We start from the raw sequence: 27,260 nt of genomic DNA on the forward strand, positions 1-27,260 counted from the left end.
TGAAAGCTGTATCTTCTTTTATTTGTTTGTCTCTGCTGATTCAACAGGCAATTTCTTTACAATCCAGGTTTTTAGTTTTTCTATTTCAGTTCTGCTCAACTCATGATGAAGGTTTGGAAAAGTATGAAGTGATGCTGATACTCCCAATGATATTAACATCTTGTTGGTCTCTTCACCCCATGAGTAGAGAACTAGTTCATCAGCAGTTCCATGACACTGAAATAATTCTGGAAGAGCACTTTCGTTTATTTTCAAAGCCTAGATGGAGAAGAAACACTGTCAGACACATCACTAAAATTTTTAAAAGAATAGTTACAATTATGTGGTGACAATTTACATAGCATTTCATTTATTAACCTGCCTTTTAGTGGCCATATTGTACTATGTCTACAAAAGCAAACAATGAAATACCATTGGAAATACCTGCACTCAAACTCCAGTGCGCTAACTCTTGACAATTGATAGGGTTTACTTCAAGGTCTATATCCCTCTCCAAGTAAGAGGGATAGAAAAAATTCATGACAACAGATGGAGCCCATGAGTATTATAATTCACCACAAATTTTCAAAGAATAGTTACACTTATATGGACTCTCTAACAACTAAGGACAACTTGCAAACCGTTTCATTTGTTAATCTGTCTTCTACACTGACTTTGAATAAAGTAACTGTACTGTCTGTGCAAAAAAGCAACAAGCATCATGTAAGGACAGCTTTAAAGCCTCACTTCCCTAATACTCTGCTTATCTATTTGCAAGAAACGTCATAAGTTTAGAATATTAATCAATTGCCTCAGATGAATAAACATGCTATACTCAATTTTAATTATCACATTTTTCTTTTAGCTAAGCAGTTTTTCTGTAAAGTCTACCACACACTTACCTGGTAAACAGCAGAGTCTTTATTGAGAAAACTAGACAAAGCAAAGACTCCTGCCAGATCTTGATGAAACCTATATGCTAAATGCATTGCCATTCCGCCTCCCATCGAAAAGCCTCCTAGGATGCAACAAAAGAAACAAAGATTGAATTTTGCTGCATGTCTTTGTAACCCAGCATCCAATTTATTTTTATCTTCAGATTTATTTTGCACACAATGCAACAAAAAAAAAAAATCTTGAGTAACATAAAGGTTACAGTGATCTTAAATCAAAGCATGATTCAATTAAGAAGCTGGATAGCTAAAGTATTGCTGAAGAGTAGCTGGACACTGTGGCCATATATTCTCTGACATTAACAAAGCAAAACTCTGTGAACAGACAATTCTCACTGCTTTTTTATTCAACTTATTTTCTGCTAGGCTAGTAGCATTCACACGTGAAAGATCTGTATCACTACTGTACATAATCAATGAACATTAACCACATTAGACTAGTATACAGAAGGTTTTTTTGTTGTTACACCTTAGGATATACAATAAATAGGGAAAAATTACAATGTACCCCACCTGAGCTCTAACAGGCTCTCTGAATTAATGGCGTCTGTGTTCTACACCTCTTCAGCTGCACTTATTCCTTATGCGAAATAATTCCTCGGATGATTTTTACACGACAAATGCTTATTTGTTAGGAAAGAAATCCAGACTACCCCATCACTTCACAAGGACACAGTACATAGGCTATTATACTGATGGTATTCAGATAATGACTAGGGTAAAGAATGACTGTCTGCTGAAATGTCTTGCACAGAGATGGCAACCAGCAGAAAGGTTGTAACTGCAGCTCTACTTAAGAGTGGCATTAGCATCCAAGGTACTGGTGATACTGTGAGTTTGTGGCAGGTAGTTAACTGGTGTTAGTTAGTTGCAAAATTCTGAGCCCAGACCTTTTCACACAAGAGACATGAAATTAGGGATTGAAGAAGAAACGCAAAAATAGTGGACAAAATACCAAACCATTTCAGCTTATCTTTTTGAAGTGATTAAAATGAGACTCCAACACGGGAACAGCTCTTTTGCGAGGGCTACATGAGCCCTCCGGGTTGACTTCTGTGCTACACAGAAGTTTGACATGGATGCTAAACAAAACCCAACCAGGAAGCAGTGCCCCTGCAGCACCGAAAACAAGCCCAATAACACCCTGCAGCTTTGGTACTTCACTGAATTCTGGGACCACACAGGAAATCCCTGGTCCACACAAGCTCAGAGGCAGAAAATGCTGCACTTCATAAATACTAGTTTGGTCACAGTGAGGCTGTTCCTAATGGGGAATCCTCTTCCAGCATGTTTATCTGCAAGTCCCAGCAGGTCTGAGGCCCTTCTAGCTCATACTCCATCCCATGTTGGGATCTTCCATGATTGGAAGATTTGGTTGGATTTGTGTAGGAAATTTTCCTGAAAACACTAGACTAATCTAGACATGAAGTTTTTCTTTCTCTCTCCCACACAACATTATTTTTTGATTTCTGATGTATTTCTGATCAGAATTTCTACTGAATTCTTCTTTCTACTTACTGTCACCTTGTAGTCTTCAGAGATGATTATGGCCAAAAGTGGTAACTGCAGGTTCCCGACTTACACAACTTGGATCCAGGAGAGAAAGAGCAAGACCACACAATGTGGAAGACTGGCGTCTTGCTTTCCTTTTTCAAATACAGCCCTTAATCAAACTAGGAGAGCAGTATCCTCAAACTAGAAGATATACCTGGGATCCCATAGCTATGCACCCAGATGGCTGATAATACCCTCATATTTTTCTTTGGTAAAAAAAGCCAGGACCTGCTATTTACCCTATGAATCAATCTTTAACCAGTTCAAAGTTAAATGTAGTGTCTAAGTGCCCAGTGGCAATTCAGAAACAAAGGTAGTTGAGGAAAAGTAGGAATGCATGTGGGTAAACAAGTTCAGAGCACACCTTAAAAACTCACACTGCCCACATCACCTGAAATTTTGAATAAACTTGTGTTCACAAAAATAAAAGTATTGAAAATACTACTGCACTTTCATCTGCATCACTATTTCCTACCAGACATGTTCTCTTGTCACACATAAAAGAATTCTACAATGAAAAAAAAAATATTGAACAAGTGTCGCATTAACCACAAAAATTCAACACCATTGACCCCACATTCACAGAGAAAAATACAGCCTTATGAGAAAGTATATAAAATACAACTGCTATGTAAAGCTATTATGTAAACAACAACATATTGTGCTGAAGTTTCCTTTATTCTGTTCTGTGGAACCTGATCATTTACTTCTTTTTTTCCTTTTGGTCATTCTGAATGATGCTGTAATCCCCAAACCCAAAAAGTAGCACTTATACTCGAAGAGACCATTTTGCATTTGCTTGCAAATAAATACAGATCTACTTTATCCACATATAAAATGAAGTCCATTTTAAGTATTTTAGAATACAGAAAAAAAAAAAAGCTGCATTGAAAACTCATTACTAGTTTGTAAATGATTTAATCTAAAATTTTGTACCCAGTTAGTCACAATCTGGCAACACTATCTGCAATTACTCACCAGCAGTCTTTGACAATGCAGTCACCTTCTGTTTAGAAGAATATTAGGTAATGGTTCTTTCATGTGGCTCATACTACTATGAGAAAATTTAATACAAAGGACTAGTTCTTCGAATTTTGTTTTCCAGGGGAAAACATGAAGTTTATCACTTGGTATCACAACAATCTCGGAGTAAATGCTGTATAGTAAATGCTTCAGAAACAACAATTTCCATAAGCATCTGTAGTTGGAGACAATTTTTTTCTATTACAAGAAGTATTTCAGTAGAAGTGTAAATTTGACATAACACATAAAAGACATGCTCAGTCAAGAACTTTTATAAGAATTCAAAATTTGGATTAAGGAAAAATAAGAGGTAGGTACAGATATTACACAAAACAAACATATGAAGTGAGAGTCAGAATGTACGCAAAACACAAAAGTACAAGTATGCTTATGTACACCAATGATCTCAGCATAAAGAATACATAAACCTCACAGCATAGCTAAGCAGATTGTGTCATGAGTGCTAATCAAGATAAAAAATGACACGGCAACATTTCAAACTTAGATGGGCAGAACATAGCAAGCCCTTTGCTTGAGACCAGTCTGCTTTCAAGAAGTGCAAAGGTTGTGCATAGAAGTTCAGAATTTGCCAACAGGTTTTACATTAAAAGTACGTTCATTTTCCATTTTTCCCCTTATACCTATTTTTAAAGAGATTTGTGATTAATGCTTCAAAACAGTTAAAAAGTGTTGGCTCTACAATGCTCAGGATACCAGTTCAGGAAAGCATCTAGCTATTTGCATTAACTTACCTGCCTTACAAAGGAGATTTATGCACAGGCTAAAAGGTAAGCACGTACAAAACAGACTCAATTAAGCAAAGCACTTTTCTTTCAGTTGCAAAGAAACTTCACTCAAGTACGCATTTATGATCTCAAATCTGCTCCTGTGTAGTGCTGGTTTCTAGGCAAGACCCCTTGCAGTGAGAAGAAAGCTGCCTGTAACTTGCTTTGTTAGTTGGGAAAGATCTGCTGAAATCACAGGATCGTCACACTTCCAAATTAAAGAATTTGAATCGGAAAAAAACTCCCACGTAATACTTCACTAAAAACAAAACATTCTTTGCTGGAATATCATCTGTAACTATATTAAGGTAACCCCAGCCATATGGTGATGTAACACAGTGAATAGACTGAATTTCTCATACGTAATTTAGTCCTGCTGGAATAAAACAGAAACCCTCATCACAGCTGTCATTTTTCAGAGATAAAACCTTCTTTCCAGAGCTTGTAAATGGCCTTAGGAGCCTTTTAAACATGAAAGTGTTTGTATAAAACCTTGAGCTCACTTCCACTAAAGATCTTGATTTACATTAATTTGCTCCTCATTTGTATCTGTCTGAAATGATAATCTGATCCATGATGACACTTCAACATTATATCGAGCTCAGGAAACCAAATATTTACCTACTGTCAAACTTCAGCTTTATTAATTTCTTTGTATTTGGTCTAACAATGTTTGGGTTTGTATCTAAGAAAATAACTAACTTTATTATCTAGCACAAAGGTTTCTTTATTCACTCTCTCTCTCTTGTGTCCTGTATACAAGAGAGAAAGCTAAAAACTCTGCCTTCTCCCCCATGCTCCACTTTAGTGCCTGCAATGACCTATTCCTGAGTTCAGAAAGCTCTTTAGGTTTCCATTCTTCTTTATAGAAAAAACACCTCTCTAACAAATACAGGTTCGACATTGCTGATTGCTTTCTGAGTTATACAGATCTGACTGTAAAATGCCTTCGTCAACTTGATATAGACAACTATTATGGACAAACCAGATCACTTTTCCAGTCTTTCCAGTATAATTTTAAAAAGTGATCAAAGCTGTTTTCCACACTAGAAATCACAGCCATAGGAAACAAATTTTAGTTATTAATCACATTTAGTGCATGAATTCTGCCATCTGCATTGAGTACAGATCTGCTCCTTGCAGAGACAGACCTTGACCTCTTCTCACATGAGTTTGAGTGGCAGAGGTAGAAACTACTTCATTACAGCACAGAACCAAAAGAGGAAGAGGAGAAGCTAAGCCCAGACTTTGATGAGATAAGGATCTGGATTTCAGTGCAGAGGTGTGTTTTGCGGTGTTCATTTTAAGCAGTGTTTCTTCACTAGTTTCTCTCTAGTAGTTGTTCTTCATCCTTTGTGTATTTTTTCAGATTTGTCATTACAGCTTTGGTAACAAGGTGGCAAGAGATGAATGCTACAGTGTGCGGTGCCTGTGCTAGCATAGTGCAAGGAGAGACAAACACTCTTCTGCTGTATAAGGCTACACCAGCACAGTTAGAAATTGTCTTTGCCCGTTCTGTTATCATCTCAACACATTGTGTGCTCTTGCCTCATTTTCTTTCCATTCTCCCAGCACTTTTCATTCTCAGTTTCTCCTTTCTTTAGATATTTCAGCTTAGAGTTACTTTAATCTGTCTGTTATCAGGAATTTTTCCCTAAAGCTACATTTCAGTTTACTTTCCACTCTCCTTACAGACTTTCTGTGATTTACCTTCTATTAACGGTAACAGCGAAACTTTGTTCTACACATCATCTGCAAAGAAGCTGACTTTCTCTTTTGACTTTCCTTTTTCGTACGTGAATGGAAGTATTATATACATTTAACAGTGCTCATATATGAATATCAGCAGAGGGACAAATGCCAGTGGAACAGCAAATTCCCTTCTTCACAGAACTCCCTGAACACTGCTCCTGTGTAAGCGCTCAAACATGTACTTTGTCTCAAGCAAATTTCCTCACAGCAGCAATTTTTTCCTTTTAATCTATTCATGAAACTTCACTAACCAGTAACCTTACACACCAGCAGAACTGCAGTGAATGTTTTCCACCCTTGATAGCCTTTTTATTCTGTTTGTTACTCAGTAACTGAGACTCTTTACATGAACACCAAAGGCAACTTCCCTTGACTGGCTCAGCCACCTCCTCTTGTTAGGAACATGAATCAATTTGCTATACAACTTTCTCGCCAGCCAAAACACATTTTGAAATGCATATTTCAGTGGTTCAAGTTTTACTGCTTTCTTGTAAAAACAAATACACAATAGTTCCTAATGTATCAACTCATGGTAAAACCAGAACCAGTTATGGTTTTATTTTCAGCTGATACAGGTAGTAGAGGGGAACCCAACATGTGTACCTAAGGAATCACAATTTTTAGCACTATAAGGAAAATAAAATCCATGAAAAGTCTCAAATCAATTTTTACTAAGATGTTACTCTATCAAATCTATGGCTTGCTTTATTTACCTAGTGTGTTTTCTTGGTTGTTTCTGAGGATGACAGCACAGCCCTGCTTCAACGCTTACCTGTCATTTTTACAGTCAGCATAACCGCACAACGTGGAAAAAAGGAACAGAATAAACTATTCCTCATGCTCATGGTATTGATGATTTTAAACTGAATCGCAGAAAAGAAACTAGAAAATAGGCTCTCTAAAGCAAAGAATAGTGAAGCATAGGAACAGGTTGCCTTGGAAAGCCGTGAACCTTTCATTAAAGGAGATCTTTTAGAACAAATCAGAACAGCAATGGTAAGGATCTGCCTAAATAGAGCTCAACGTGCACTGACACATGAAGACGGTTTAGCGAACATTAAGCCTCACTCTCCTATGATCTGTAGGCACGACTGTGAAGAAAGTATACGTTAACGTACACCCTGTGGCATGTCTACACATAACTCTCAAGGATTCTAAAAGCCCATCCATCCATTTAATTTTGCACTGAATTTAGGCATTTATTAAAGATGAGTAAGCATATATTTTCAACAGAGTTTCTACTAAGGCTGAAAAGATCAGAATTCGATTCACTTTATAATTCTTTTCTTCCGAAAGCTGTTATCTGATGATAATATGTGATGACATTATCATGATTGAATTAGTTTTGGTTTTACTGCTGTGAGCCTTATTTACTCCTAATCTTCACTACCTTTTGCTAAACCTGTCATTCACCATGCAGATTGAAACTGAGAACATGCCCCATTCCAAAGACCCTCATTTCTAGATACATTAATACAGACACTGTCAAGAGCTGGGAAACAAAGTGACAAGTGGTAGATCCTACTCTCTGGTTAAAATGATAAGCATTTGTACCTCCTACTGAATGATTTATGAAGGAAACAGAAACATTCATTTGCTAATGTCTCTGCTTGTGCATCAGGAACTAAAAAGAGCAGTAGAGATCCAAAAGAAAAATAAATTGGTCAGTTCACGTGCAAACAAACAAGAGCAAACATTTTCCCCAAAGTACAGATGCAATGCAAATTTACACTGATGCACTGAAAATTAATGAGATGTTTGCTGGTATTATGGGGGAGGTGGACTAACAGTACTGCTTTGAGCCCAGCATCTCATAGGCATAATTTAGATAAACCACAAACCCACATAATGGGTGGTACAGAAAGAGAAATCTCATTTGAATTGCAGTGACAAATGACAATGTAAAACCATGAATTTGCTCTGTGAGAGCAACACAGTAAGTGCCTCTAAATGAAAGGCAACATTTTCCTAATAAAGACAGAAGATACAAGATATGATAAGTGACAGCAAAAGGCTTAGAAGACAGAGACATAAAATACCAAGATTGCAGGTGAAGCCAACATTTTAAAGATTTATTGTTCATTTTTTTGTCTTCCTATATTTACAGAATCCTCTTTCTCTGGCATGCCAAAGCCAAGATATTTCCTCCCCATCCCATTCTCACACATGCTGAGAGAGATGGAAATGCTAATATTTACAAGCAGCACAGAGCTTTCATGTTACTTCCACCATGGTTCAGTAGCTATGTAAGAAGTCTAGCAATAAACAAAAAGTGGTTGTGTGTCTTGTGTTATTGTTACAGTACAAGGGGTCAGGAATCATGCATGTGTGTTTTGGCATACAGTCAAATCTACAGGACTCTTATGGAAAGTTTATTTTCACTGGCTGCTTACACAAGTGACTACAGGTGGCAGGGACCAACACGCTTCAGTCAGCATTTCTGCACTACACAAAAAGTGACCTGTAAAAGTAGGAAAGTAGCGCTAAATTAAGAACAAAAAAAAGAACAAAAAGACTGCCTTTCACTGAAGCACAGCTGACTGAAGTGAACACTATTGAAATGCTCTAAATGTGAAGTGGCCATTTCTTTCAAGAGCTTCTAATATATTCTTGAATAAGATCATTGAAATCTTTGACAATTTCCACCTAACTGGTTATTTTATAGTGCACTATCACTATGGAAGCAGTTAAAAAAAAAAAACAAAAACAAAACAAAACACAACCACAAGAAAACAAAACAAAGCAAAACCACTACCACCTGAAAAACCAACTCAGCTTTAAATAGAAAAAGAAACGATTGTCCCACTTTTCAAAATGTGGTTATTTGCTTGTTTAGCCAATTTAGCAATGAATGCAGGCATTTATAAAGAAGGACTACATTTAGTTTTTAAGAAGGGATACTATCAAAGCTCCAAGTGTCAGAATTAGACTAATTTTATCATCCTCTTTTATCTCCAAAGTCAATATAAGCCTACTTACAGGATTATTTGCAATAAGTGCTTTAGCCAGGAAGACCAGTAAGAGTAACTCAACAGGAATGTTTGGCTAAAAAGTGTCTTCCATTATCAAATTCTGGGAATGATATAATTATTTTTGAGTAATTATATATTGCAGTCAGTCTCCCTTCCCTTCCTCCTTCAAGGTCTGGGGAAATAAACCCTAATGAACAAGAAGGCCACTTCCTTCAAAAGACTTCTATATTAGTAGTAAAGCAATTCATGAAACTGTCAGGAGACAGTAATGGGTAGATGAGCCATGTACTATGCTGTGCTGGTTGTTACTCTAAACTGATATGGAGGTTTTAATAATAGACTTTACCTCCAGTGAATTAAGTAATTCTTCAGTAGATTCATAGAGCAGCTGTTAAAAACAAGGTTGTGCCAATTTTTTTGATAAAGAGGAGTGGCATTGCACAAACTGGACTCCATCCCCAGCTTTAGAGTTCTGCCCTACAAGCAGCCATTTGTGGATTTCAGAGCTGACTGTGCCACTGAAACAAACAGCACAGACTATAATTTCTTTCAGAACAAATAATTTCTTTCAGAACAAATCATCTTACTGTACCCACAACCTTCAGCCTTGTGGAAAGTTTGAATGGCTCCAGAAGGAGAATCATCCCCCACAACACCAGGTGTTGGGCTTCTCGTTTTCCACTGCTTGAGAGCCTGTTCCTGCTTCCCCTCTCTTCCCCCTTGCTCTCCTTTGCACAGTGCTCCCTCAGATCTCACCTTCTTATCCCACACCTCTGAGCTGTCAGCAGCTACCCACCTTCCTGCTTGCCTAACACCTTGCTTGCCCTCATCTAACAATATCTGACACTCATCCTCAGCCTGTAATTTCTAGTCCACTATTCCATATAAAACCATAACCTTCAATCTTGTTACCCTCCTCATACTAATTTTGTTTTCTTTCCACTCATTAAAACTCCCACTCATTACAAAACACAGTCCCACAACCCAGTTCTCCTTAACCCTTTAACAACCATTTCATTCCCTGTAACTATATCTTCAGGTAACTGCTCTGCTCTCTTGGCTTCTGTGACCTACCTGAAAAGGCCCCCACTGCTCTTCAGACTCCTAAGTCCTCCAGTGTCTTCTCTCAGCTATTTTGTCTCTACTTTCCATAATAAGATACGTACCAGTATTCCCATTATGAATCTCCAATATGACTCAACATCACTGAATGCACTGAGGAAATACTCATAGCAAAATTTCACCATGGTTTCTTCTGCTATAATTATTTTTCCCTTCACCTCAAGAAGGCTGCCTCCTCCAACTCTATTACACCAGCAGTCATAAACCCACTGTCTGCTCCCCACCCATCACCTCAAGCCTCCTCTTCTTGAACCAGGTGGATATTCCTGACTTTTTCAAAAAGAAATCTAAAAAGATTTGACAGGACTTGTTTTTTTGACATTCTAAGCAAATTACTGTATCTTCCATTATCTCCTGTATACCAATCTTTCCCAAACTCAGGAAAATTTCAGGCCACCCATTTCTCCTTTTCCAGTGGACATTACAGTTTGGTGCAGACATACTAACTATATCTTTATAACCAAACCTTGGCCTCATACTCTCTTTTGATCAAAAATGTTATAAAGCTGCCAGGTGCCTTTACAGAATTCCTAATTTCCTGTAAGAAACAATGCCAGAAGACGGGCAACTATTTGCACAAAGTCCCATCTAGAACAACTAAGAATGTCACATTAGGCTGACTCAGACTGATACTAAATCCAACCTTTATGCGCAGAAACCTTACAGGATCTCTAAGCTTCATTCTCCACTGCGTCACACACCGGTTAATCATCAAAACCAGAGCAGAGAAGGCACAAAGTTCTCGTGGAAGAACACTTAATCTTGTGCAGCCACAAGTGACACAATCCATTTTCCACTAGCGCATTTCTTATGCATTCACATGAGTCCCCTTCTGCACTTTGGATGGAGCTAATTCAGGGCTGCCTTATTTTGCTTGTTGCACGAATATTAAACTGTGAGGATGTATGCATGTAGTCTCTGTCACAGAGGCAAGGAAACAGGGACTTAGGCTAGAAGCCTGAAATCAAAGCTCTCAATAGTGAGAAAAAAGTATAATTATTTCCGATTTACAGATGAGGAATGCAAACACACAGAGATGGGGACTTCCAAAGAACCTACGGGCTGAAACAATCAGTGCATACCAACTTCCTTACTCTGCTTATGACTTGTAAAACAACTTTCATACTCTGCAATCTCACTAGTTCTAATTTTGAAGGCTACAGAGAAAGGAGAAAAGCCTAGTAGCAAGTTGGATCTGTACACAGGACATCTCCCAGCTCACTCTACAGAAAAGCACCTGCGCTTCTTTAGCTGTTTCCAAGCCAGCAGGTATAACACAGGAAAGACAGATCAAAGAGACTCTGCTGACAGCCATCCAAAACAATGCACTCTGCAGCCAGGGCAATGAGCCAGAAAGGGAAAGTAAACAAAGGCCTTCAAAGAGCAACATGGGGCTGGACCAAGAAAACATGTAGGCTGAATGGTAGTGGCTCCACCACGCAGGATTTTGATGGCATGACTCAGTTGGCCATAAATTTGTAAGTTCCCACATTAAGAGTTTTTTCCCCAACCTGAAATAGTTTGTGGTCTAGGTGTAGGACAGGGAGCCAAGGACTCGTGAATTCTCATTCCTTCTCCGACACAGGCTACTCCAGTGCCCTAAACTCCTGTGCCTCAATATCCCACTATTTCACAGAAGTACTGTGAAAGTTACTGGAAATTTCTGGAAATTAACAGGGACAGGAAGAGAGACACTTACGAACTATGACAGCTAATACTTCATTTGTTACCAAGTGTTAACCTTTAGTGATGTGTAACGTGCAAATTTTGTCCCCATGAATTAACTTAACCCAAAATGATTAGAGCAGTAAGGAAAAGCTCATGATATGCTACATCTCCCTTCTCCAAAATACAAGTCATTTTGGGAAAGTATGCTTTTCCATCCTTGAAAAGGGTTAAAAGGAAATAGTATAAATATGTACTTTTTAAAGTAAATCACTGCCCACTCTGTATTTTAAATAAAGATCACAAATGAATATTCATAATAAAACCAGTTTTAAGTTACATTTTTGAGGACACTACTTACAGTTAGCCACATACCCCACCTGATACAGGTTTAAATAATGATTCAATATTCTTGAGGATTGGCTGTTGAAGAGCCTGTTCAGCAGTTGCAAGGCACGCTCATGAGCTTTCAGTACGGAGTAAATTCAAAGTAAATGATCTCTTAACAATTAAAAACCATTACAATAAACACATTTAAAAAGTCTCTCTTACCTATTAGTATCCTATTCTTTGCAATGCCGTTTTTAATCTCATCGTTGATCAAGTCTGTAAGTCCCTGGCACATAGAATCAATACTCTCAATGTGTTCTGGACAGTCATTAGAGATCTTATACCTGTCAAACCACACAGTGGAAAAGGCTCCTTTCATAGGTGTATATGGCCTGCAGTGGTGGAAGGAAAGAGAACACACGATTAACCAAACATAAGATCAAAAGCCTTCAGCATACCTGATAAATAACAACAATTCGGTATCTCTCCAGCAAATGAGAGAACGAACCTCTTTCGGGTCTACCTCAATTTACATCCAGCCACATTGCATCTCCTGTATTCAAAACAAGGTCCTTCAAGAATGAAGACAGCATTTGGAAGCTATGTAAAACACAAGTTTCAGTCAGTTCAGTGTCAAGATTGATCAGGGCAGCTAAACATTTTAAATCTTAACCCTGTCGAGAGGTTCTTAATCCTAAACAAAGTTAGGGTTGAAATCCACCTTGGAATAGGACAAACTGAAGTAACTGCTAAACAAGACAGCTTTGCAAGAGCTAACTTTATGGGATTCAGTTGTCTTATTCTTTTCGAAATTGACAGGAGATAGGTATCATGAACCTCCAGGAATTTAAAAAAACTTCTTCCTTCTGTCAATTTTTCTTTTTTTTTTTTTAAATAAATACAGCCACCCTCATCTTAATGGGGCAGGTATCTCAAAAATAACTGAAAGAAATTATGTCTGCTTCTTACTGGACTGGTTCACAGACACAAATTAGAGATATGATACTCCCCTCCTGCCATAATACTGTGTTGTCAGATTAGTATTTTAAGTACTTTAACATGCTGCCCAAACCTCAGATAATCAAGGAAGCTACAATTCAAAGTAGCCTTTTCTTTGTTTTTAAATAAAGAAGATGAATAGAGCCCTGAAATCCCAAGAAAGGTGATCTAATTGCCTTGCAATGGCTCTACAATTTAATACCAAACATACCGGTACGAGAGCAATGCTTCATCTCAAAACCAAGCCCCCTAAAATCCTTAATTGCAATGTTTAATCAGAGGGCACATTTTTCATTTTCACTTAAACTCAGATGAGCTCAGATCAGATTACAATCATTGCCTACCAACAGAGAGCCTTTGATAAATTTGTCTGGATGGGAACACACTGAAAACACTAACATTGACTTCTGTGCTCTGGATTTTTTTCAGTACTAGGATTAAACAAAAACACAACTAACCTAAAATGAGAAAGCCACTGTTTCAATTATTCTTATTAAAGGAACAAATTCTGCCTTTATTAATACCAGAGAGCTGCAAATATTTACATGGCTATTTCTAAACCAGAAATACTGCCACTAGCAGGAGCGTTAAGAGGCAGTATATTATCTGGATTACTCAGTCACACGAGTCAAAAATGAGAGAACATAGATTTTCTTCTGCCCGGTGCCATGAACATGAAATAAAGAAGGTCCATGACTTAAAAGCTGGAAAGCCAAATATAAAGAAAGAGGCAACAAACAGGTACAGACAGACAGACAGACTACACTCTCTCATCTTTTGGAGCACAGCTTCAGGAACGAGTACCTAAAAACCACAACAATTTACTGTTATTCAAAATGGCATACAAGTATGCGGTCAACTTTAGTACAGTGTGTGCCTTGAGTGGTCCCTCATTTGCTTAATTCAAAACAAACTATATACTTAAGAACCAGAATTAACAAAATTTTTTTTTCAAGTTAGGTCTTACTTGTCTATTTAAAAAAAAAAGGTAACTACTAAATTAAAGGAATTTCAGTGGAAATACTTTGTACACCCAACAAGTTAAAGCTAAGTTTAAAAAATGTTATTAAAATGCTTTTGCTTTTCTTGTTCTTTTAACTTCTCTTTAGTATTACCACTGTCTCTAGGATTCTTCCCAAATGAACTGTTCAACACCTAAGAAACAAGATTACAAATCTCTAATTTACAAAAGTCTTCCAAATTCAAAGAGAAGACATTCCAGTCAAAAATATCAACAGCAGAATCAGTGGGGTTTCTGGAAGTCACTTGGACGATGTGATGTACAACAGACTAAGTGCTTGGGCAAAGAGCATTTAATTCACGGTTTTAGCTTCTCTTTCAAACACTTTTAGATCAGTCCTGGTTAAAATGCTTAGCAGTCAGAAAGCTTTATTTTCTAGTAAAACCAGAGTACCTTTTATTTGTGTGAGAAAAGATGTGTAAGGTTTTAGTATTATTACAGCAGGTTGACCCAGCATTTCCATGGAATGAAGATACATATTACTTGCATTACGTTTCAGAAATTTACATCTACATTACAGAAATACTAAAACAGGTTTCCCCAGAACTGAAAGACAGAATCATACAGTTTATAAACAGGACAAAATCCGTGATGAGATTATAATACTTGATCAGATGTCGAAACTCAGGACTTGTACTTGCTGTCTTTGCAAATTCTTCAATAAGATACATGAAAGACTAATGTGTCTTAAGCCCACAGGAAAAGACCCCCAAACAATGGACAAGGTGCTTTCAGCTGTCTCAAAAACATCCTTGCAACCACTCTTGATTTCTCAGAAATGCATTAAAAATAACCTTTATGTAAAGATGAGAAGTAAGATTCTTTTAATGGTTCACCCAACTGGCACATCTGTTTTAGTCATTCACCTTGTTCCTTAAATAAATCCCTTTATTAGCTGGCACACTACAACTCAGACATTACCACGGTAAACAAATATGTTTGGCATGGAACCATCTGTACAGCTCCAAGAATACAGCACAAAATTTTTTCATATAATTAAACCACAAAAGAAAAAAATAAAAAAAAATCCCTATGTTACAGTGACACAACAGGCTGGACTGAAATACACAAAAGCAAAGAAATAGAGGGTTGAGTGAAAACTCCATCCGGTACTATCAGCATAGTCAGTTAAGGATGGTGTCAGACCGAACGGCCAGTTTTAAGTTTGGATTTCTTTGCTTTCCTAAGCTTAATCAAACCTCATATAATTATAACATTAGTCCCGATGATTTTTTCCTCTGTGCTACACTTTCTTTATTCTCTTTTTAAAACGATACTAAAAATAAAGCTCCATGGCTCTAAAATGTGAGCTATTGAAACTCAGAATGAAAATATATAGCCCTCCAAGTTGTGAAGGGGGGATTTTGTTGTTGTTCCTTTAGTTTTAAAGGGGTATGTGCTTTTGTTTTGCTTGCTCTGGAGCATACAAAAGATTCAAATCCATGTAAGAGAACAAGAATCAAGAACCCTCTCTCGGGGCATATCCGACTTCTAAACTTGTATCCATTCTTAAGAGACATGTAAAACAATTTCCTACTAATTGAACTAACTCAACATTTAAAAACAGAGAGAAAAGAAGGCGTAAAGGAGACATGACTAATAACAAACAACATTTAAGAAACTGCAGACACTCTGAGGAAAACAATCTTTAAAATGCTTCCCAACATCCTCAAATCACTGTAGACCATGTTTTCCGATTGCTTTATAGGTCTTACTTTTTAAGGGTGTGCATTGATGTACAATTGTTTTCTCACACATACACTGCTTGCATGAGACTGCAGTTTCAAGAAAATTCTACACATCTGAGTGTCTTAAAAGGAAAATATATCCTGTAATATCTCTGTAAGTATTTGTCATCCTTTCAATCTTTTAAACGTGTTCAAATAGAAGTCATTTTCACTGTTGATTACACTGCAAAGTTTCAAAGTAACACAAACTGAAGATAGGTTAGCTTCTGCTAATCTGAGTTAGGTACTAATGATGAAAATATAATGAAAGCAGGAAGCAATAAAACCATCTTTTTCCACCTTCCTGGAGCATGAATTATACACTCTAGACCTTCTTAGTCACGTTTAGAATTGTGCTAAATAGTTTGAAATTATCTGAAGTTAAGAGAAGTGGAGAGCAACCGAACAATGCTACACGAGGTTCAAATTCAGACCTAAAACCATGCCAAATTCTGTCTCCAAAATGATGCTATTAGCATAGTGATTCACATAAAACTACAGGTTTTTGTTCATTATCCAATTAATCATTGTCCCTGTCCAACATTTTATGTTAAAAGACAAGCCAGCACTACTAGCTGCTTTAAATAAGAAATATAAGAGTAGCAGACAGCACGTTGATAAATAGTAAATATTCTTCCACCAACTTTTTCTCCTGATGCACAATCATATCACTGCCTTCACATTCAGCGCTATGATCACCCTGCTAAGGCAGTCACATAAAACCCAGACCACAGGTGCTGGCTTACAGCTTTCTTGAAGTTCCAGACAGAACTTCCTGAGATGTCAGACAGAAGTGGGAATTTATAGTGAAGTTAGGCTTCAAGATTCAAAGAAAGAAAAAGATGAAAATTTTTTAAATCCTCACTTTTGCTTCCTTCCCAAACTCATCTCCTCTCAGTCAGGAGGCAGAGAGTCACATGAAACACTGTAACGTTGTCTTCTGGAAGTCTATGCATCCCTTCGAGAAAATCTACAGAGCACACTGCCAGACTGCTTAAGTTCTAGAAGCGAGTCTTGACTCTCTTAAAGCTGATGGCAGGTTTTTCCAATGAAAGCAAAGTCACCCCCCAGTCCCAAATTCTGTGCTAGCATAATCTCACTGCTGATACTAGTATACTACAATAGAAAACCTAGTTCATAGTTCTGCTTTTTAGTTCCCACTCTCTGCTTGAAGCAGAAAGTGAATTTTAAAAGAAAAGGGGGGAAGGCAGAGAATCCACCTATTCAAATCAAAAGTATAATTCAAAGCTCTAGTCCCAGCATATCTTATGTTAAAACTGAGGTTCAACACATCTTAAGAATGAAGCTTTGCGATATGGTAACACAGCACAAAATGTGTCAGAAATTCAAACAGCTTACACTGGGAAGTATACTTAAAAAAAAAAAAATTACAAAAAGGAAGGCAAGAGTCATCTCCATGAGGAGTAATTTTGGCTGTTCCTCAGAAAAGGCTGTGCCTGTTCACTCAACCACACACAAATGCTTTTGATAGAGTTGTTCTGTAGGTAATCTGCCTGAAACAGGAGCCAACTGAGCTAGTACAGAATCCTTACCTGGAGAAATACTATGTTGACAGCTTTTGTTACTTGGGACAAATATTACTCATTCAAGACAAAGGAAGCTGCAATAGAAACTGACATAAAACTCAGCAGGTCAAATTCTGAGTTTGTTTCTGTTTCTTTGTTTCTGTTGGTTTTGGGTTTTTTTTTGGGGGGGCGGGGGGGGGGGGGGGCAGGGGGTGGTGTAAATTGCGGGGGTTTGTACTAATCAGAGAAATGGCCATAATGTTATGGCTGAGAAGACCGTAAATGACCTTTTCTAGACACTGCCAGCTCCTCAGCAACCAGCTAATAGTGGCTGCTTTATGCATTCACTGAAAGAAAGTGGCAAGAGGCAAAGCAGGGTCCAACCTGAATCGGTTCTCCATTATGGGTCTGAAAGACACTCTTGGATTCAGAGTGGTATCTCTCACAAGCTGTTGGCAAATAACACTGAGGATGCATGAATGACACTAACTAAGAACAGACACCCCTGAAAAGACTGTAAAGCAAGAGCACAGACAGACACAACCCCGCAACTGCTTGCTGGAGGGGCCATATAAAAACCACTGTCTCCAATTCTTCTGTATTAGAAAATGGTTGAGAGAAGAAAAACAAGAAGGACGTCTAAGAGCGCGACGTAGTTAAAGGGATTAGAAATCCAAGATTATTACCACCATGTTCTACTTTGTTTACCCAAAGCATGATTAATCTCTGACAAGTGTTTACTACATTTCACATGGTATTTAGTATACGATGCAAGCATTGCATGTATGCACATCCATATGTTTTCCTCACCTAATGCAAGAGGAGAAATAAAAGGAAAATATGAAGTTTATCCAAGCACGCTTCTACCATTACTATGCAGAACATGTTAAATTTCTACTTACAGAAGGAGATGAAAGAACCACCCCAGAAAGATACCAGCCAAAACCCTTTCATTTGTCCCTCAAACTTCCATCTCTAAAAAGACTCCTTTGTGTTAAATTTATGAATGAGGTTAGGGCTTACAAAAGTGAAGGATTAATAACATTTGCTTGAGCCAAACCTACTATGATAGGCACCGTGCACACTCCCCTACACAGCTCCACCAACCCATCTCAAGTCTGACCTGCAGTACCCCTGCTGCTTTTCCAATCCTAGGCCTCTCGCAGGTAGAGACTGCCAATGTAGCTCAACGGTGCCAAACTGTCTGGTGGTTTTGCGATACAGCCAAATGGGGACTACGATGAGATGAAACTCATTTCCACCCATGAGCCGAGCAAAGATGTGAACCTAGGTGACAGAATGGAGTACCAGGCCATATCATGCTGAACAGTCCTTACCAGCCACATGCTTAATAGACAAGGGAAATTAGAATAAACTGGGAAAAAAAAAAAACAGACAACAAACTCTGCATGGCGACTTACTGGCCACAGAAAGGTATGTTGAGTGAATGTCAAAAAGATCCACGAAATAGCCCAAAAGTATTTACAGTTTACTTTCTGACTTGCAAAAGAGAAGGACTGTCAGAATGGAAGGCTAGACAATGCAAAGAATCTTTGACCTAGATTCTTTAAGGGAATTATAGAAGGTAAGGTATACTTATTAAAACAAGTGGAGCCTAAATGGTTTTAACTTTACCACATTAGCTCCTGCAATGCCAATTTAAACTATCACTTTCTATTAAAAAAAAACAAGGTTAAATTGGGTGGTATTCAGTTCTGATTTAGAAACTCAATAGAAACCTAATGTTTAAGTCACAGTTGTAGCAGCTGAAACAGTATTTAAAGCTGTAGCCATCCTGACTCAAATGGAAAAGGAAACCCTTTCCTTTAAAACTATTACTGTAGACGTGGCTTTAGGGATTGCATCAGCTGCTAGGGCTACAATTTGAGCTTCTATTTTAAATTAAAGATATACATTAGCATTACAAGGGAGAGGAAATAGAATTCTGATATGTTTAAGAAGTTTAATTTCTGTACAGAGGCACTGATCTTGAGAGAAAGCGAAAGTTAAAAGAACATGTTATTAAAACAAGTTCTCATTTTTATAAGTATCCCAGTTACCTACATCACAGAGAAAAAGCAAAACCTCTCTAAGCAATGTCTAAAAAATTTCCATTTGTAAAGCAAAATTTGCATGCCCCAGCTACATGCGTTTAATTTCCAAACATATACCAAATTCAGGTGCTACTACTCTCACTATATCACCCTGAGACTTCAAATCCACAAATTTTTCCCTTTTTTATCTAAGCATGCTTTTTTTACCATAAGGATTTTACTTAGAAATTTTGGAAGTTTTTCCTTTTTTAATAGTAAATTACTCTGTCTACATTCTGTAATTTTCGCTCAGGAAACAAACAAATATGAGACTCACAGGACTTTCCAAAGTGATAGGGGACCAGTGTGACAAAATGCTGCAAACACTTTACCTGTCCAGGGGACATCTGGTGATCATTCTCTACACAGACCCTGCACATTATAAAAATGATTAATGACAAGTAAATCTTTTTTTAAAAGTGTAACTTTTTACAGAGACCTATAGAGAATAGTAAAAACCAGTTTTATAAAATGTAGCTCAGTAACATTCTATTGCTTTTACCCGTGAAAATCAAAGTATCCTCTCTAGTGTTTGCTGAAATCAATGCTAATGAAGCCAGAGAACATGTTTTAGAATTCTTCTAGATTGCATGCTGGGCTGGTTTTCCAAAATAATTTTCAAACATATTGACTCTTGAATCAAAACATATCTGAATCTCTGATGTTGTAGTAAATGAAAAATATGTATGTTTCAGTGCCTGGGAGAAAACCTAAACAAAATGTAAACATAAAACCCATCCACCCTCCACAAAAAAAAATTTCAATGTTTTGTTGAAAAATGTGCATTCCACTGCTTTTCCGAACTCTATTTAATAGAGGTGAAGAATGTATAAGGCCAAATCTGTAGATCTATCTATCAGCAGAACTATATCCATCAAAAATGTGAAGAGGTATTCGTGACCTGCAGTTTATCCTGCCAAAGCCTCTAGCATTGCAGTTATATCATCAAACCTGCTTTTACTGGCGTAACTCCTTTGACGGAGAGTGTTTAATGTGTGGTAAGTTATGCTGGAAGAGTAAAGTACGAACTACATCCACATTAACAGCATTTTGCCAGAAGAGTATATTAGCCAAGCACTCCTAGTATGGTCTTGCCTAACTTCAAACTTTTCTTTGATTTCATCATCAGTGCAAAAACCTTCTGGCAAGCTTTGCACGCTGCTCCTGTAACTGATAATGCAGTGGCAAGTTGTGCCACCCACACAGACTCTCGCTCACATCAGCGTAGTTTTCCACCAGCATACCGCTCCATCTCTACATAATCAAATACTGGATCAGAACCTTCTTCAGCATATCTACACACCTGCAACTGTCTACCTGTATGTCTCATTATCAATGTATGAACTCCCCCACTGCTGCCAGAAGCATTTGGAATTCTTATCAAAACATATATATATACACACACACACAAAATCAGACCATGCGTTTAAGTTCCTAATGCAGATGTAATTATTTTAATGTCTGTCATTAAAGTTTGGATGTTCTAGGCCTTGTTTTATCTTTCTGTGGAAGAAAGGAGAGCAAGCATTACAAATGTTTCAAAAAGCACAGTGTGTTTTGGACTTGAATACCAAAAGAACATGAAATGGGTCTGTAAAGGCTTCTCTTATTTTGGTTTCAACCAGTAGCACATATCTTCACAAACTTCACTTCAGCATTGGTGCAAACGGTGGCAAACATTATTGTACTTAAGGGCATCTGTTTTATTTCACTATGTCAGCTAATGGTGCTTATCAGCAACAGAGGGCTGTACACTAATATTCCCAAGCGTACTTCATACTGCCAGTCAAAGACAAACAGTGTGGGTATTTTTTATTCTTTGAATATACAAGTTTTAACAGTTTTGCTAAAAAACACTTCTGAACCAACTCATGCATGACCTCTATGTGCTCTAGAGAAAAACAAGAGTAATCTCGACTTAAAAAAGAAAAAGGGGGTGGAATTAAACGTTTATTCACATCTTTTAATTACAGCAGTATTTTTCTTCCCATCTGGTTACCAAAGTACTGAGATCCAAAGTCTTAAGACAAAAACAAATTCCCCATAAACGCCACTCATTTGAGTCATGAGATCTTGCTAGTTAATCATTTATACATAGTTTACATCTGTAGTTATCCAAAGAAACCAAATCAAATGAGAAAAGGATTGGATCCCAGAAGTACAGTGGGATAGAAAACTGAAGCACTGGCCTAACAGATGTGGTCTGAGGTGCTCTGGCTGCATATAACATGTGAAGAAAGATCGTTTCATAGGGAAGCAAAACCTCCTGCATTTCTCCAGTACCTGCTGTGTTGATAGGGAACGAATGGAGCCCATCAGTATGTGCAATGTGCCACTGATAACTCTAGCCATCACTTTAGCCTGTCATCAATGAAGTAATGAGCATGTTATTTACAGAAAATCATATTCACTACCTACTAACCCATAACACACTGCTTCAAAGACTTCCACTCACGGGCTTGATTTTTCTGTAACAGTGAGTACATTCACACTGCCATCTGTCAATTGCTTTTCCTGCCTAAGTAGATCATAAAAATACATGGTCAAGGAAAGGTTTTTTTCATGTATTAGTGAGTGCCAGACAAAATCTGCTATTATACTTGTTGATACCCTCCAAGAAAAATTTTTCTGACTTTCAAACTGTACCTCGAAAGTCCATGTAGAATGTCACAATTTCCTTTTCCTTTCAGCATTCATCCACACTTACGCACAAATTCAGAAAGAAACTTAAGCCCCATTACCTTTCAAGGAAACATTTCCTAACTTAGAGCCACAGATGTCTTAAAAATGAATTTATATTCAGAAAAATTAAACATCTCTGAATTATAAGGTCATGTCTTTAGATAGCTAACTATGGAGGTAGGTGTCCAACTTTAAGCCTTTAGGTTTCACCTCATTAACTTTCAAATTCCCAGGGGTAAATATTTTTTATCTATATTTGTAGTCTACCACTGAACACACAGCGTCATTTAATAACAGCATTTGTGCCTACAGCGAATATTGAACTCAATTCTCTTTGAAACAGTTGGGTTAGGATTCAAACTAGAAAAAACGTGCAATTTTAAGTTCCCAGTCCTTTCTCCAGCAGCTGAAAATCTTTCACATCCTACTTGCCAAAAAGACTGACCACCTTCAGAACTGAAACCTGGCATTAAATACAACAGAATATTTTAGTGGTTAATTTATGGGAGTTAACATAGGTAGGATTGTGATCCAGAACATGGCTCTATAATGCCATTACAACACGTATTGGAGTTATCTTCTTCTATTTACATCAAGAAGATGGAAAGATACCATGAGGGCAATACCTGAATTTGAATTAGAGACTGTGACTTCTGTGAAGTCTTAACCATTTACAGTCTTAACCACTTAAAATCATAGTCCCTGCACAGCAATACACTGTTGAGCTCCAGTTTTGCCAAAAAGCATATACATGAGAAAGAAGAAGGAAGTGTTATGACAGTCTGCACCAATATTCACAAGCGTATTTTACAGTACTGGAATAGAGTAATTTAATCCTACAGTTAAAATATATTATACAATACCTGGCAGGAGCCGTTGGGTAAATTACTTTTATATGTTGGAAAGCCATGTCTTGATTCAAAATTTGTTTTATCCATGTTCTTGCTCCTTGGCCAGTGTCACCTGTATCACACAGAAGAGTACAACAAGAATTATTATGTGCATTTAGAAGGAAAACTATACAATATATTTATACCAGATTGCCCTAATTTCTATATCACAAAGTTAATCCTCCAAAATGCTAAAAAAGGAAACTTCTACAATAACCTCAATTCACTTTCCAAGGAAGATGGACTCAAAACTTCCTAGAACTACTTAAAGAGTCCTCACAGCGTAAGTTTAATAAATACTTCACTACATCCAATGCCTTAAGTACCTCCTAATCAGGCACAAGGCCTTCCCTCTTACTTCCAACTTACTTTATTTGCTGATTCAGTGATAAACAAAAAATATTGATGAACCTCTTAAAAAGTGAGATAAAATACCTGCTGCTCCCCTTAGAAAAGATAATTACTTTTACTATAGAATTTTATGTTAACCCACTTCAAAATCTAATCAAGAGCAATAAAAAGGATCTTCACATTTAATTATGCTAATATTACACATAGGCTTTGAGGGAAGTATCAGTCAAACATCCCAATGTTTTGCAGAGGTGCTCAAGAGATGAGTTGGGGTTAAAATATCTGGCAGGCTTCTCAGAAACCCTAATCCCACAGTTCCGTTTGAAAGCTAGTTGAGATCTGACTCTCAGTGTGTTTTTCCTAGTCTTATCAACTCAGCCTACAGCCAAAACCCCTGCAGACTGAAGGGCTATGAACAGACATACAAGGATGAATTCTCATGCAGACAGCAAGTGTTCCTTTCAAACAAATATACATACATCCACCAGACAGTTTCTAGAGCTTGTCTTTGCATTGCTGGTATCTTCAACTATAACTTTAGTGCCACCTCTCTCCACAGCATGCATACACAAGTCTCTGGTAAGAGTTAAACAATGCTTCAAGCTTGAGGAAACTGGCCAACCAAGGAATATGGTTTATAGTGGGCAGTAATACAACATGTAATAATGTTCAACCTAAAAATCTGTTGGGGACTCAGCAAACTCGAATTTCACTACTGCCACTCATGCCATAGGACTTTAGTCTTGTTTGAAGTCAAGGCTCCGGCGTGTTATCAACTCAAACTGCTCATCTTGAGTTAATAGTATGCTTTATTACTTTATCTCAAATTGGTCAGTTTGACTTTAGAAGTCACTCTTTTCCTCTCAATAAAATGGCCAAACTACAAGAAAAAATATCACTCCCCTAAGCCAGGCTTACTGCCACATTACATGGGTTCATCTGAACAACGTCACATGAATATACCAATTTATTGTTACAATGATTATAATTCCCCAATGGAGATTTGCTCTTGCTTTAGCACTCAAACAAAATTCAGTGATCTTTGTGCATACAATTAATGCATCTTCAGAATTAAAACGGAAGGCAAAAGGATCCAAACTCAGCATTTTTTTTTCTGTTGAGCACAAGTAGCATAACCATGAAGTTCTCTCTGTTTGACCTAAATACTCCAAGTGACAAATAAGCAATAGGGTCACAAAACTGACACAAATCTTATTCTGTGCTATATTAAACAGTAAAATCAAAGTTACATCTTTAACTGGATGCTTCAGAACACATTCTCACAAGCACTTTGCTTGTGTGAGCAGTATGGTCTGAAGTTCAAACACACCTCTGATTCTTAGTAGACACTCTCGACATGCAAGAGTTTCCTCATGGCTGCTGTCACCTAGTTACGAACAACATATCTTAAGGAGGCTTGAATAAACATTTGTTTTTCTATAGACTCCTCTTTTTTCAATTAGAAAGCAAAAGTCTATGCTTGGCAAATACTTGCACAACCTAAGCAACTACCTGAATCCTTACAGAGTTGGGACTTACTTAGGTCTTTACAAACTCCTTAATGGTACAAGGACACATCTCTTATTATTTATTCACATTTCTTAAGCTTTGCCAAGATCAGCAGAAGCATTTACGGTTAATGAAGCCAGTTTGTCCATGGAAAGTTAATAGAAAACTCACTAAGTAAGAGAAAATTTAACTATGATCTTCTGTGTGTCAAAACTCGCCATGGTCCAAATGCTCTGCAACCGCTGGAGCACCTGTATGCAGAGGTAATGCATTTTGATTTGGCAAGAATAGAATTTGGAGGGGAGGGAGAAGCAGAGATTGTCACACCAAACAAAACCCAACAACCTTCTGAAAGGTTTGTCTTTGTTCTTAGATTTTAGCACTATATGTTCTTCTGAACACTACTAAAAAGAAGCAAACAATGCACAGCCAATTCTGCTTTGAGTCTGTTTCCAAACCTGAAACAGACTGATGGCAGCAATATTATCTCTCCCCCCCCAAGTAAAATATGAATTATTTGCCTATCAAATACAGCCTGAATTTCCAAATTTTCTTTCTGTGCAAAGTTTAAACTTAACAAGTAACATGCATGTTACAACATGCAAAGTTGTAAACCTAAGTCTAAAAACTTATTATACATTTTTTATGTCCATTTTCCTTCCCTGCTGAGCTACCAAATGGATCCTCTACCTAAATTTGATGCACAGTACCAGGAACTTTCTAATATTTTTCTATACCACTTTGTATTTACATCTTCCACTTGTTATAATTTGTCTGGAGCAAGCATCACGAACAAAATGGATTCATGCCATTTGACTGCCACTTTCCATCACAAGCGCTGTATAGAAGGCACCAATTCAGGCTTACAGGCCAGCCCACAGCAACACCACTGCGGCTACTTCTGTTTTAAATTCTGTTCTGTGGAACTGCTAAACAAAACCAAATAAAAGCACCCTTGTACTTCCCCATTGCAAACATTAGCAATGAAATCATATCAAAAATGAAAAATTGTAGAGTACTTTAACCACATGTAGAATCAACCTCTAACCATAATCTTCCCTTACTCCTCCAACATGAGAAAATTATTTCCTCAAGCATTAAAGCATTAGCATTAACAAGAGGGCCGAACACATCTTATGAACTCTTTCACTTTCATTCTTTAATTCACAGAATTTGAGAAAAGCAAAATTAAACTAGATTATAAAAATGAAACTGATTTAATAAGCACGTACATCTCTGTTAAACTAAACAGAAGCATCAGCTAAAAGCAAAACTTAAAGGCACTGAAAGAGTTGAGCACGTTGCCGTACGCACATGGACAGCTCAGGAGATTTGATTCCCAAGGCCTTGATCTAATAAAGACCTATGACTACTCTTTTTTCTTTTTTTTTCTTTTTAAAGTCCTGTGGACTTTGTTGTTGTTGTTTAGCAGGTTAGAAATAACCTTTAAGAAAAAAACCCCAACAAAACACACACTCCCCTCCTGCCCTCAGACTGGTCGCTGATGCAGGTAACTACCTTCTGCAGATGGTGGCCATGAAGCTGGTCTGGACGCGGCTAGGACCCTTCTGAACGGAGAGAAGTCAGTCTATTAACACTGTCTTTTAAAAGGTAACAATACTCTCAGTCTGATCCTGAAAACGCCAAGAGCCGTTTTAATCACGAAAATCATCCTTTGCACGTGGCTATCAATGAAGAGAGGATCTTCTGGAACGTTTGTTCTCATGGCAAAGAGAGACAGGCCGGTGCGTAACGGCACCGTCCCTAAAACACACCCCACGGACCCGCCTCAGGTGCGGGGAGGCCCAAAGGCCAGACCCCCCTCCACGCACACCGCTTTGCCCACGGAGGCTCGTCCTTGCCGGCCAGGGCCGCACCGTCCCCAGGGGGAGCGAAAGCCGCAGGGACAGGGACACGTCACACCCCTTCTTGCTTCCCAGCCTGGCGGCGGCCGTGGCTCCGGGACCGTCCCGCAGGCCCCCTCACGCAGCACCGGCCCGCCGCGGCCTGAAGGGGCCGACGCTGCCCCCCCCGGCACGGCCCCGTCGCGCAGGAGGAGACGGCGGCGGCCGCTCCGGCCCCGCGGCCAGAGGCACCTTCCCCAGCGGGAAGCGACACCCACCGAGCCCCTGCCCCGCGCCCCAGCCCCACCGCGGGGTAGCAGGGAGAGAAGGGTGGGGGGGAAGCAGCCACCTGAGCCGTGCAGGAAGATGAGGGAGGCGGTGTGCCTGCCCGCGGGGAACACCACGCTCCTTTGCAGCGCTGCGGGCGCCGCCATGCCTACTGCTCTTCTCCTCCTCCCGCCCCGGCCCGGCCTTGACGGTAGC

General features: G+C 38.3%; 1 protein-coding gene across 1 annotated transcript; it reads right to left on the reverse strand.

Annotated features, from left to right (window-relative positions):
- On the reverse strand, positions 1–27,260 carry LYPLAL1 (lysophospholipase like 1). The gene is made up of 5 exons (XM_068405961.1): positions 27,127–27,260; positions 23,047–23,146; positions 12,358–12,527; positions 882–997; positions 1–258 (listed from the first exon to the last, which is right to left on the reverse strand). Exons 1-5 carry the CDS (start codon positions 27,209–27,211, stop codon positions 19–21), a joined length of 711 nt encoding a protein of 236 aa, XP_068262062.1. The 5' UTR covers positions 27,212–27,260; the 3' UTR covers positions 1–18.

Source organism: Nyctibius grandis, chromosome 1 (assembly GCF_013368605.1).
Source record: "Nyctibius grandis isolate bNycGra1 chromosome 1, bNycGra1.pri, whole genome shotgun sequence".
Taxonomy (NCBI): Eukaryota; Metazoa; Chordata; class Aves; order Nyctibiiformes; family Nyctibiidae; genus Nyctibius; species Nyctibius grandis.